This window comes from Alexandromys fortis, unplaced genomic scaffold, assembly GCF_014885135.2.
Source record: "Alexandromys fortis isolate MF-2015 unplaced genomic scaffold, M_Fortis_MF-2015_v1.1 scaffold_38, whole genome shotgun sequence".
NCBI classification, from domain to species: Eukaryota; Metazoa; Chordata; class Mammalia; order Rodentia; family Cricetidae; genus Alexandromys; species Alexandromys fortis.
The window spans coordinates 13,750,249-13,763,311 of NW_026067916.1; the positions used below are offsets into that span (position 1 = coordinate 13,750,249).

Below are 13,063 nucleotides of genomic sequence, written 5' to 3' on the forward strand. Positions count from 1 at the left end.
CAAGAGTGCCAGACCCAGAAGTGCAAACATGGAGAGACGTAGGTGGAAAGGAAATTGCAGGGGATCCCACAGTCTCAACCCATGGGAGGGAGGTACAGCCTTGCACAGGATATAAAGACAGAAAAGCCAGATGTTTCTGAGATCTTTTTCTGGTCTTGGTTTCCTACTCTTGGGTTTTCTGTCAGATGAGATCTGGTAAGATGGCAGAATGTAGCCTGGAAAACAGACCATTTATTTCTTGGTAAACTGAGGCACTTTCAAGGGTGAGGGTGAACAGTTACCAAATGGGCTGTTACCTGATTTGTTTTTTGAAATTCATTATTGTGGAGCCAGGCAAAGGGCAGAAATTACTGTAATTCCTGCGGTTGGGAAGTGGAGAAGGAGGATCTGGAGTTAAAGGCCCAGCTCGACAACACAGAAAGTTTGTGTGAGGACAGCCTATACTTCATGAGGTCCCTGTCTCAAACATCATCATCAACAACAACTACAAATCTTTTCATTATAGATACCTAAAACCTAATAAAATTGGTTGAGGAAATCCCTTGGTAAAGTGCTTGATCTACTAGAACTCTTATTAAAAAGACACATATTATGGCATGACTTAACCCTCGCACTGGGGAGACAGAACCAGGAGGATCCCTGGGGCTCACTGGCCAAGCCTGTGCAGGTTAATTTGTGAGCTCTAGGAAACTGAGACCATTTGAAAGGAAGTAGGTGGTGTTCCCAAGGAGGAGACTTGAAATTGTTTTCTGCCCTCTCCATGCATGCGCACCCGTGTGCTACAAAGGAACAAACACTGCACTGAATAAGGACAACACAAACACCTCCTTTTCAAAGGTTCTACGCACATTCCGCCCCCACTTCAGTAATTGCTAATTGTTTTGTCTTATTTTTTTTGAACACTTTTTTTGTTTGTTTATTTTTGAGACAGGGTTTCTCTGTGTATCTTTGGCTGTCCTGGAACTCACACTGTAGACCAGGCTGGCCTCAAACTCAGAGATCCACCTGCCTCTGCTGGGATTAAAGGCGTGCACCACCATACCCAGCTTTATTATTTTTTTTTTAAAGACAAAATACATGCAGGCTGGGCATAGTGATGCATACCTTTAGTCCCAGTAATAGAGAGGCAGAAGCAGGCAGATCTCTAAGTTTGAGGCCAACCTGGTCACAGAACCAGTTCCAGGACAGCCAGTGCTACACGGAAAACAATGAATTAATACTTATATTTGCAGTTAAAGTTAAGAATATAAGATTTTGTTCTTATATATATGTGTATGTTGTGTAATATATAATAATGTTTGAGTATGTGTACACACACACACACACACACACACACACACACACACAAAGATTTGGTTTTTTGAGACAGGATTTCTCTTTGTGACCCTGACCGTCCTGGCACTCAATAGAACAGACTGACCTTGAACTTAGAGAGCCAACTGCCTCTGCCTCCTGAGTGCTGCAATTAAAAGCTCCACCCCCACCGGACTACATCTGTCTGTATATTCTTATAGTACGTCTTTTTACCCAATTTCTCCATAAGAAAGAATAATGTAATTAGGATTTCATAATTACTCAATTGCACTATATCACAAATGGATATTAAAATCAATTTATTATATTTAAAATCCCTGAAAAGAATGTCACTATGTAGATATGGTGCCAATTAGACACACACTTGAAGTTGTTTAGATTATTAGTTTTATTTGAACTATTAGTCTTTTGCGTTTCTAAGTTACTTTTTTTAATTAATTGAAGATTTACATAAAATAATGCAGATAACTTGTTATATCCTTACCTACTTTTTCCTAGTAGTAACACCTTGTGAGACTGTTTATAAAATATTTTTAATAGGATTTTCAAATTAGGCTATCAATAAATGAATGAGACCATGAAAATTCTCTGGAATGGTTAATGTGGTCTTATGTTTATACCAAGAATATACAAATAACCCAGCTAGCTGGTTGACTTGTGAAGGGAGAGTCATACATAGCCTTCGCTGAACTTGGACTCCTGATCCTCCTACATTTGTCTCCCAAGTATTAGAATTAGAGATATGCACTATTACTCAGAGTTTGAGTTTGTTTTTAATGTTAAGAATTGCTTTTTAAAAAAATTTACTTTTGGAGTTACATAGTTCATTGTAAGAAATAATTGTCATACTAAAATAAAATATATAAAAGAAGGTATTTCAAGTAAGTGTAAATTCTGCCTTATTTTTTCTACTCCAGATCTTTTTCAATTGATTCTTTTGTTTTTGTTACTTGTTTTTTTGAGGAAGGATTTCTCTGTGTAGCCTTGGTTTTCCTGGAACTCTCTCTGTAGATCTGGGTGGCCCCGAACTCCAAGATCCACCTGCCTCTGCCTCCTGAGTGCTGGGATTAAAGGGGTGCACCACCACTGCCCAAAGATAGGGAGGAATTGTTTTATTTTTTTCTTCATTTGTTTTTTTTTTTTTTTTTTTTTTTTTTAAGATGGTCTCGCGATGTGGCTTAGCTGATCTGGAACTTTTCAGATCATGCTGGTCTCAAACTCATGGAGATCTTATGGCTCTGCTTCCCATCATGCCTTTCAGTATTTATCAAGAGTAGAAATAAAGTGGATATGGTGGCATACAACTGTAACCCCAGAAGAGGACAGCTAAGACAGAGTTTGAAGCCAGTTTCGGTTACCTAGTGAGACCCTGTTTAAAAATAAACATAAGTCAGAGAAATAATTTAAGGCATAGGGAAATGTATAATATGTACTAATTTACTCATACATTTATTTAAAACAATTTGTTTTAGTTACAATTTGTAATGGGAGTTTTATTTTTCAGATTTTTTTTTGCTATAAATTTGAATTTGAAAAATGTGCTCACTTCATAGGTGAACATTTTCTTAATAGAATATGGAATGGGATAACTTAACTGATATCTACTGTTTCTATAAATGATAGGAAATGTGTATGTATACTGGATCATAAATAATCTGTCAGGGCTGCTACATGTATTTTATTATTCACTAAAAACATAAATTATGAAGTGCATCATATGTAAAACATCTTCATATCTAAGCTTCTGGAAGCTTGATGAGAAACATGTTAATGTTTTAATACAGGAATTTGGATAAAGAGAGAGCGGTGCTACTACAACGCCGGAAAAGAGAAAATATGTCGGGTATGTGAAAAAGTACTATTCTAAACTAAATTAGTATGATTAGGAAAATGGTCTGAGTATTTTTAATTATATGTAAAAACACCCATTTGCCTCAGTGTATGTCTGTGAACAACATGTGTGTCTGGAGAAGAGGAAGCATTAGATCCCCTAGGACTGAAGTATAGACAGTTATGAGCTACCATATGGGTGTTGGGAATCAAACCCCTCTCCTCTGGAAGAGCAGCTAGTACTCTTTGCTTCAGATCCATCTCTACAGCCTACAGCACCTCTTGATTATATTTTGAGTGTATGTCTTATTTATAATCTCAGGTATAGGCTTTTTTGATTACAGAATATGCATGTTCGTATTTTAGGGGACATAAGAAACCAGAACAAAGCAAATAAGAAGCTTAAATTAACTTTTGTTCTCATATGTAGGTAAAAAAAGTGAAGTATATTAGAATAATATTAATGAGATAGTATTTCTTTAATTTTTAGGATACCATTTTATTAATTTTATATATGCTACAACTTTTCTGTTTAGGATTTTTCTTTTATTTTTGTTTTTTAGATAGGTCCTTTATTTAGCCCATGTTGATCTGAGTTCACTAGCCCAGTCCCGTCACTGTCCTGATGTGACTCAGTGATGTCGTGCATAGTACAGGCCTGTCTCGTCCTGGGTGAGCCTCTTCTTTCCCAAGTGTTGGTTTTAAGAGCAGGTGCCACTCTGCCCTAGCTTGCCACATTTTATTTTGGATTAAGACCAGCACAACCAGTTTGAAATAATAATTTGTTTTATTCAATCATTGCTCTTTGGCAGACATTGTGGGTTGTTTCCAGTTATTCTGTTTTGTTGTTGTGAAAAAGTCATTTATTTGGACAGAGTTGTATAAGTTTGCTTTTGTACTTTAGCTATTTAATGGAATGACAGACTAACATTTGAGTGAGTAAATTTTATAGATATGACTGAATTTCTACCAAGAAAATTTGAGTTCCATTAGTCATGTGTACTAGTACCAGTTTCTTGAGACCACCAGAGTATGTCGTCAGGCATCTGTCCTTTAGAGGTGCCGTGTATAAGGAAAGCATTTCGTTTGCACTTGGTGCATTTTTTAAGCAAGTGAAGTAAGAACATGTGTTTCCTTTAGGAACAAGGAAATGACTCTTTGTCAGGTGCAGGGCTGCTCTCTTTTCCTGCCTGAAGTAGAGTACTAAAGTGTGGTGACTTTGTTTTTCATTGAAGATGGTGATACCAGTGCAACCGAAAGTGGCGATGAAGTCCCTGTGGAACTATACACTGCATTTCAGCATACTCCAACATCAATCACTTTAACTGCTTCCAGAGTTCCCAAGGTTACTGACAAGAGAAGGAAAAAAAGTGGGGAGAAAGAACAAAACTTTTCAAAATGTAAAAAAGTACGTTTTGCCTTTTTATTTCAGATGAGTAGATAAAGCTGATAGGAGCTGAGTTACAGGCAAGAAATTAATACAGGGAGAACATGGGTGGCAGCAAAATATATGGAAAGTTCTCACAAAAAATTATTTTAAAAAATTTAAGTATTATTTAAAAATTGCAATGCATTTTAAAGACTGAGATGGATCACAAAAGAACTTTGCTTATTGCTTTGGACTCACTGTATAATAAGATGAATGACAGAATTGTGAATGCTGAAGTGAGGCAGAGCAGACTGCTTGAAAACAGAAACAATAACTTGCCAGGTAAGGAAGCTTGATTACTTCTAACTCTTCTTAGTTTTGGATAATATTCAATAAAGGCTTCCTACTGAACTGAATTTCTTACTTTGTTTTCTGAATTTTATTATATGATCCCTAAGGTCTACTGGCAGACAGCAGTTTATAGACTTTATAGTTTATATGTTTCATTAAATTTGTTAATTTCAAATTCTCAATGACAGCAAATGCATTCATGACCCTATCAGATTATAAAGTGAAGACATTTTCTCAAGTATTTTAATGTAACCTTTCTATGTTTTGATATAGAAACATACTTTTTTTTAAGACAGGGTTTCTCTGGTATACTTGGCCATCCTGGAACTCACTTAGACCAGGCTGGTCTCGAACTCACAATGCCTGGCTCTGCTTCCAAGTACTGAAATTAAAGGCATGCACCCCCCACTACCCGGTGTAACATACAATATTTATCATTATTTTCATGCAAATATTTATTATTAGGTTACAATTGTCCACAGAAACATAATGTACAGGGTTATATCCAGGACCAGAAATGATAGGTACCATGTGTAGCTTAGGTTCATAGGTTATCTCTCATAATCATATGTACGTATTCTCTCTATAGTATTTACAATAATGACAAAATAATTTAATAATTATTAATAATAAGGACAAAATAACTTAATAATGCAGTTCTCAGAATGTGTCTATTAAGTGTCATGACTATTGGTAAAAGACTTTCACATTGACTACATTACTATGGAAAAATCAATTACATGTAGCTGTTATGGCTTTAAAATCAAGGGGGTTTTTGTTTGTTTTGTTTTCTCTTGAGTAATAATAATGTACTTTAAAGTTTTTCATTTTCTAATTTTATCTTTCTGTCCCTATTAAAGTCTTTGTCCATTCCTTTTTATTTTGCTTCTTTTTCTGTTTACCCAGTCTAGACAGTTCAAATGTTACTAGAGGCACCCACAGTTCATAGCCACATCTCTATTACACTGCTCATGTTCACCATTTGAAATGGTGAACTTTTGCATTTTTTTTATGATTTTAAACTACTAGACTGAGTTAACAGGAATGCTGCTTTTCTTCAGCAAATAAAATCTTTTTTTGCCTGTCAAGACACTTGAGTCTTTTATTCTAGTACTCAGCCATATTTTGCCTTATTTTGTTATTAGTTGCTTAGACTAAAGGTGTGCTCCACCATGTGTACCAAATACCGTTTTTCTTTGTGTTTCCTTCTGCACCAAACTTGTATCTTACTTGATTGTGTGTGTGTGTGTGTGTGTGTGTGTGTGTGTGTGTGTCTCAGCAACATAGCCAATATTCAGGCTCTAAAATTTGTAAGTCATATTTAGTCTTTGATATCTAGTTTATTCTATTGAGAGTTTTCTGTTGAAATGTCTTAGTATATTTTTAATCTTTGTGCTATTACAAATTTAGTCCAAGTCCCCACTGTCTTGTAGTGCAGTTCACCTATATAATTTGATGCTTATAATATTTACCACAAATAATATTTTGAAGTTTTTATCTTAGCATCATTATAAACGCATTTTAAATCGTTTACATTATATTTGTGGTAAAATAGTATTCTAGTATATCTTTATTTACTTCTTAGTTCCCCTTGTTTTAGCTTTATTGTTGTTGCCATGTTATCACTTCAGCAAAATGCTTCAGCGAACCAGTTATATCCAGCTAAAAAACAAAAGCAAAAAACTAACTCAGAATTCCACACTTATTTTAGGCCTTTCGTGAAGGATCTAGGAAATCATCAAGAGTCAAGGTAATTATATTAAATTAAGGCATTATTGTTAACTAGTGTTAATCAAGAGCTTGCTGAGTAGCTTCCTTCTTTATGTTGGTACTTTTATGTTCTATGGTGTCTGCTATTTCATTGCTTAGTACATTAACAAGAATTAGGGCCTTAAACTTCTAAGTGGATTAATAAATCACTCTTACAGTTTATTGACATTGTTACCGTATTAACAAGAAGGGTATTTAATATTGGTATATAGATACCAATATTAAAATTGGAATAATTGGGGGCCAGAGTTAAGAGTACTGACTGGTCTTCCAGAGGACCTGGATTCAATTCCCAGCATCCACATGGCAGCTCACCACTGTCTATAATTGCAACTCTAGGAGTTCCAACATCTTCACACTGATGGATATTCAGGCAAAAACACCAGTGCACATAAAAGAAAAATAAAATAATTTTTAAAAATTATAATAATTCCATTTGTCATTGTATTTCATGTCTCTGATGCTACTAAGGTTTATTACTGTACGCTACACATTAATCCAGAGTCACACTGAAAAGTGCAGTTGGAATTCTGCGGTAATCAAGCTAAATACTGTACTATAAAATCATTATAGTTCCTTATTGGTAATACAAACTAATCACAGATTTTGAATTATTAGCCTATATCCTTGAGTTTTTGGGGTGCTTAAATTCCCAGCAGAAACAAGGCTCTCCACCTCTGCTTTTTCTATAAACACAGGTTTATACTGTTTTAGAAGTATCTTTCTGAGCTAGGTAATAAAGGAAAAAAAATTTTTGCTTTTGTTTTGAGATGGGGTCTTGCTTTGTATGTAGCCTTGACAGGCCTGGAACTTGCTATGCAGACCAGGTGGGCCTTAAACTTTCATTGGTCATCTTTCCTGTCTCCTAAGTGCAGGAACTATAAGGCACAGTTCCCACCACACCTAGCACTAATTTCTTACATTTCCGCAATGAATATATTACAGTACTTTTTGTTTCTATAATATGAAACACAATAATTATTATACTGCATTTCTGATATGTACTCTCTAGATTCTATATATCAGTACTCTCTAAATGATTACTCTTAAATAAATTTGTAATTCTCAAGAACATTATTATGTGATGTTTATATTGCACGTTCAAATGTTCTCTGAATATTAGAGAGTTACCTACTTTTTTGTTACTTGAATTTGTTCTAACAGAGTAAAGAAGTCTGAACTTTTTAAAAAAGTTTTCTTAGGGAACTAAAAGATGGCTCAGAAGTTAAGAGCGCGAGCTGTCCTTGGAGAGGACCCGGGTTCAGGTCTCAGCATCCACATGGCTCACAGCTGTTTCAGTTCCAGTTCTAGGGGATCTAACCCCACTTTTCTGCCCTCCATGGGCACTGCATACTCATGGTTCATTTACGTATATACAGGCAAAACATTTATACACATTAAATAAAAATAAAATTTTTAAACATTTTTAATTACCAGTACTCTAGTATTCTTTTTTTTTTCTATTTTATCTAATTGAATACTAGGCTTAAAAAGGAAGTGATACCTTTTCCAGAACTGAAACAATTCCCTTTATTACATAAAGTGACTAGGAAAATGGAAATTTTCAAAAGCATTACATCTCCAGTAATTCTTGAGTTAAATTTATAAGATTGAAGAGCTATATTAAAGATATATGTCAAGTTATTAGTAGATTGTTGCTGATAATTAAAAAATAATTTAATACTGAATTTGTTCCTTTAGTATAAAGTTGTGGCTCATAAATCTTCATCAAATAATTTATCACTAATGTATATGTATATATATAACATAGCCATTTAATTCTTAATATATGTATATATTTATATAATATATTGTGACTATTTGTTAGTATATATATTTTTTGGAGTGCTGGTCATTTGATTTAGGACCTTATACATACAAAGCAAGCATTCTACTGCTGATGTACATCCCCAGTGTCACATAAAATCACTATTGATAGAATAAGCCTATTTCCATCAAAGTTGATGAGCATATTACTGTTTGTTGCTCATCCTAGAAAAGGGCTGTAATAAAGATTATTTATGTAGTGTGTTACTCTTCACTCCCACCTCCCCCAGCACTGGAGATTGAATCTCAAGCTTTGTGCATGGGTCAGATATTCTGTCACTGAGCTAAATTCTCATCGCCTTTCACTCTTTTTAATTTTTGGGACAGAGTCTCACTTTGTTGCCCTGATCTGGCCTTGACCTTACTGTGCCTCTAACATCCTTGACTGCTAGCTCGAGGTGCATGCTTGTACAACTAATGTGCCTTGTAGATCGCCTTACAGATAGAGGCGTATATACAGATTTATTCAAGCTAAAACATATAAACTTGCTGCTATGAAGTAGACAGCAGCAATATATAGAATCAGAAAGTTTTTGGTTTTATTGATATCTTTAAATTGGCTACCATAGCAACGACTCTTGAATTTTTGCTATTTCTATATAACTCAGCCTTCATGAATTTCCTAGCTTATTATTTGGCGTGTAGCATAAAAATTTAATGAGCTAAATTATGACCTTTTAATTAACTTAGATTACCAATCACTGTAGTTTTCTATTCTTTTATATAAATCATTACTTATTTGTGTGTGTGTGTGTGTGTGTGTGTGTGTGTGTGTGTGTGTATGCTTAAATTCAAATAGTAATCCTTATTTTGCTACAATTTCAGGGTTCGGCACCAGAAATTGATCCTTCATCTGATGGTTCAAATTTTGTATGGGAGACGAAAATCAAAACATGGATGGATCGCTATGAAGAGGCAAATAATAACCAGTACAGTGAAGGTGTTCAGAGGGAGGCACAGAGAATAGCGCAAAGACTAGGCAGTGGGAATGACAACAGAGACTTGAATAAATCAGAACCAAGAACCAACAATTCACTCTTCAAACCTCCTGTAGAGGTATATATTACTAGTCAAAAAAATTGTGGGACTGCCTATGTAGTATGAATGTCTTTGTTTGGAGTGAAATTAACCAATTTACTGTCTACATTTAATGATGCTAGAGCCATATACAGAAGAATAAAAAAATTCTGAAATCTGCCAAAGATTTGCCTCCTGATGCACTTATCATTGAATACAGAGGGAAGTTTATGCTGAGAGAACAGTTTGAAGCAAATGGATATTTCTTTAAAAGGTATATTTATTTTTTTTTTTTTTACCCATGTTGGTTTTCTATAGTTCAAAGTTGCTTGCTTTGTTTTTTGTTTTGTGAGACAGGGTTTCTCTGCATAACAGCTCTAGCTGTCCTGGAAGTTGATCTGTAGACCAGGCTGGTCTTGAACTCACAGAGATCCGCCTGCCTCTGCCTCCCAGTGCTGGGACTAAAGGTGTGCACCACCACTGCCTGGCAGGTTTTGGTTTTTGTTGTTTTTACTCTGTAACCCAGGGTGGCCTGCTGTGCCATCTCCTAGTCGGTCACTGATTTTTTTAAATACTGTGCCTAGATGCTTGGTAACTTTTATTTTTTGGAGATGGGGTTTCTCTATATAACAGTCGTGGCTATCCTAGAACTCGCTTTGTAGACCAGGCTGACCTCAGACTCACAAAGATCTGCCTGCCAAATGCTGGGATGAAAGGCGTGAAAGGATGAAAGGACCACCAAGGGTAACTTCTGTAGAGATCTCCCAGCCTCTTGTCCATCTCTGTGTTGCTGCATTCTAAAGTAAGCCACTTGAAACAAGTAAAAGCAAGATAGTTCTGCTATCTAGGATGTCAGTCAGAAATTTTCATGACCTAAGACTGTCGAGAACCTTTCCATCTACTAAGTTGTAACATACTTGATAGAACTTGGAAAAAAAAAGTTATGTTCCCATGCTACTACCACCGGAATGGCTTTGGAGACTTCTGTTCTGGTTTGGGATTCTTGTTTGAATTAATTTGATCTTCTGATAGTCATTACTTTTCAGAGGTATAGAAATATGTTGCTATTTTTAAATCTGCTGTTTAACACATTAACATTCTTAGTTTATAACGTGAGTATTTACTTAAGCCCTGAAAGATACCTAAGAGTTATACCTCACATGTAGCATATTTTATCTGGAATCCAGTATAAATCAATTTTTGCCACACCAAGAAATGGGACTTTAAAAGCATGGAGTTAGCTTGTAAAGGCAATATTTTTTCATTTTGTCTCAAAAGAATTTCTGCCTAAAGGGGGTGGGAGAGATGGCTCAGCAGTTAAGAGTACTGGCTTCTCTTGTAGACATGATTTAGATTCACAGCACCCATATGGTGGCTCACAACCATCTGTAACTCTAGTTCCAGGGGACCCAAAGACTTCTGAATTCTGTGGGTACTAGGCTACAGATGGTACACAGACATGTACAGGTAAAATACCCATACACATAAAATAAAAGTCAAGATTAAGAATTTCATTAAAAAGACAATTTCAACCTTAATTGTGTTTGAATTAGGCAACTTGAAGCAGACACAAGTGTTATTAATTTCAAGTAGGGAAAAGTGGCTTCTGGAATCAGAATGCCAATATTCAAATACTCGCTTTATTGCCAACTGTCTTTTAGAAATGCCTTCATCTGTTGTTTATCTATTTGCCTCTAATCAATGACAGGAAATTGTAAAATTTTTGTTGTTTGCTTGTTTTATGGCACTGGGGACTGAATTGAGGATGTTTTCCCTGCTAGGCAAGCACTTTACCACTAAACTATATCCTCTAGTCCTGTTATACTAAAAGCTTTTAATACTTCTTTGTTTGTAGGCCATACCCTTTTGTTTTATTCTACTCTAAGTTTCATGGGCTAGAAATGTGTGTTGATGCGAGGACTTTTGGGAATGAGGCTCGATTCATCAGGCGTTCTTGTACACCCAATGCAGAGGTAAGCTTATTGACATCTCAGGAGAAGCAGGAACACGAAGTACCAAAGTCTGCGCCTATTTTATTTTGTTCATTATTTTTCTTTTGTCAATATTTAGATGATAAACACTAATCTCAAATTACTATCCATAGATGTGCATGGTTGTGTACCCGCTCCTTTAATCTCTTTGGAGGCAGAGGCGTTTCCAAGCTAGCCTGTTCACAGCAAGTTCCAGGCCAGCCACTGCTATATAGTGAGACCTTGTCTTGCTGTCTTTTACTTCCTGAGCTATGAAACTGTGATGTTCCTTATAAGAGGGAATATTATATTTGTTTATATTGGAGGCTCTGCTTGTATGTACCACGTAGCTAAAACCTAAAGTAGACTTAATATTTTCCTTTTATAATGTGTGTGTGTGTTTGTGTGTGTGTGTGCGTGTGTGTACGTGCCTGCACACAGAAATCGGAGTTCAACTTGGGACAATCAGTTTCCTCCTTTTCCCATGTGGGTTCTAAGCATTGAGTCTAAAAAAGTTTAGCAGCAAGATCCTTTACCACCTGAGTTATTTCATCAGCCCTAAAGTATACTTTATATGTGCTATCAATGTTTAAAACAAAATTACAGAGTGTGCTTTTTTAGATATCCCACATATTTAATTTTGAGGCTAAAATTTGTAGTATTTTGTCTTTTTTGTGGCTTACTAGTTTTATAACCTTTTCAGTGCCTTTTTACTCTTCTGTGTGTGTCTGTATGTGTGGTGCTGGAGACTAACTCTAAGACTTTACACATATCAGGCAAGTATTTTTACCACTGAATTACATTCCCAGCCTTCTATGCCTTGCTTTTATGTATGAAACGGTAGTTCAGAAGAACAGCTTCATGGAAAGTGTTCTTAGCTGTGCATTAGTGCACATTCATCCTCATCCTATTACTTGAAAACCCCACATGCTGACAGGTTCAAAAATTATACTTGTGAGATGAGAATGCAGATGGCAGGCTATAGGGTGAGTGCTACCAGTGCACCTGTGAGGACCTTTCAGGTGACAACTGCTATTTGCAAATCTTGTGATGAATGGCAGTTTCCCATGTCATGCTTATAAAATGTTCTTAAGAATATTTTTCAGCTGGGCATGGTAGTGTACCCCTTTAACACCAACATTCAGAAAGCAGAGGCAGGTGGATGTCTGTGTGTTCCAAGCAAGCCTGGGCTCAATTGTGAGACACTGTCTCAAAAACAAGCAACAACATAACCTAATATTAATGAATAACTTTCCTAATTGCAAGATAAAGATGCTCTAAATAGTGTATGGAAATGTAAAATTATTCTTCTTAACAGGTAAGGCATGAAATTGAAGATGGGACCATACATCTCTACATTTATTCTATACAGACTATTCCAAAAGGGACTGAAATTACTATTGCCTTTGATTTTGACTATGGGAATTGGTAAGTTCAAGTCCTTAAGTGCTTTATGTTATTTCAAATAGATTGTCTTCTTCATAATTTAGACATTGTTATTACTTTTCAGGAGACAGTTAAAAGTACCTGAAATTAAGTATGCTGTTATTAGGAATCCCATTTTGTTACTTATTTCCTAAACTTTATTGTAATGTGTCTGTTCAGACCTTATAAT

General features: G+C 35.7%; 1 protein-coding gene across 4 annotated transcripts in view; it reads left to right on the forward strand.

Annotated features, from left to right (window-relative positions):
- Window positions 1–13,063, forward strand: part of Kmt2e (lysine methyltransferase 2E (inactive)) — a 61,824-nt gene that overhangs the window by 26,436 nt on the left and 22,325 nt on the right. For all 4 annotated transcript variants that reach the window (XM_050139774.1, XM_050139776.1, XM_050139775.1 and 1 more), the window contains 7 exons: window positions 3,099–3,157; window positions 4,380–4,552; window positions 6,576–6,614; window positions 9,287–9,517; window positions 9,622–9,752; window positions 11,334–11,451; window positions 12,767–12,876. In XM_050139774.1, coding sequence (XP_049995731.1) covers window positions 3,099–3,157; window positions 4,380–4,552; window positions 6,576–6,614; window positions 9,287–9,517; window positions 9,622–9,752; window positions 11,334–11,451; window positions 12,767–12,876 — 861 coding nt within the window. The remainder of the gene's footprint in view (window positions 1–3,098; window positions 3,158–4,379; window positions 4,553–6,575; window positions 6,615–9,286; window positions 9,518–9,621; window positions 9,753–11,333; window positions 11,452–12,766; window positions 12,877–13,063) is intronic.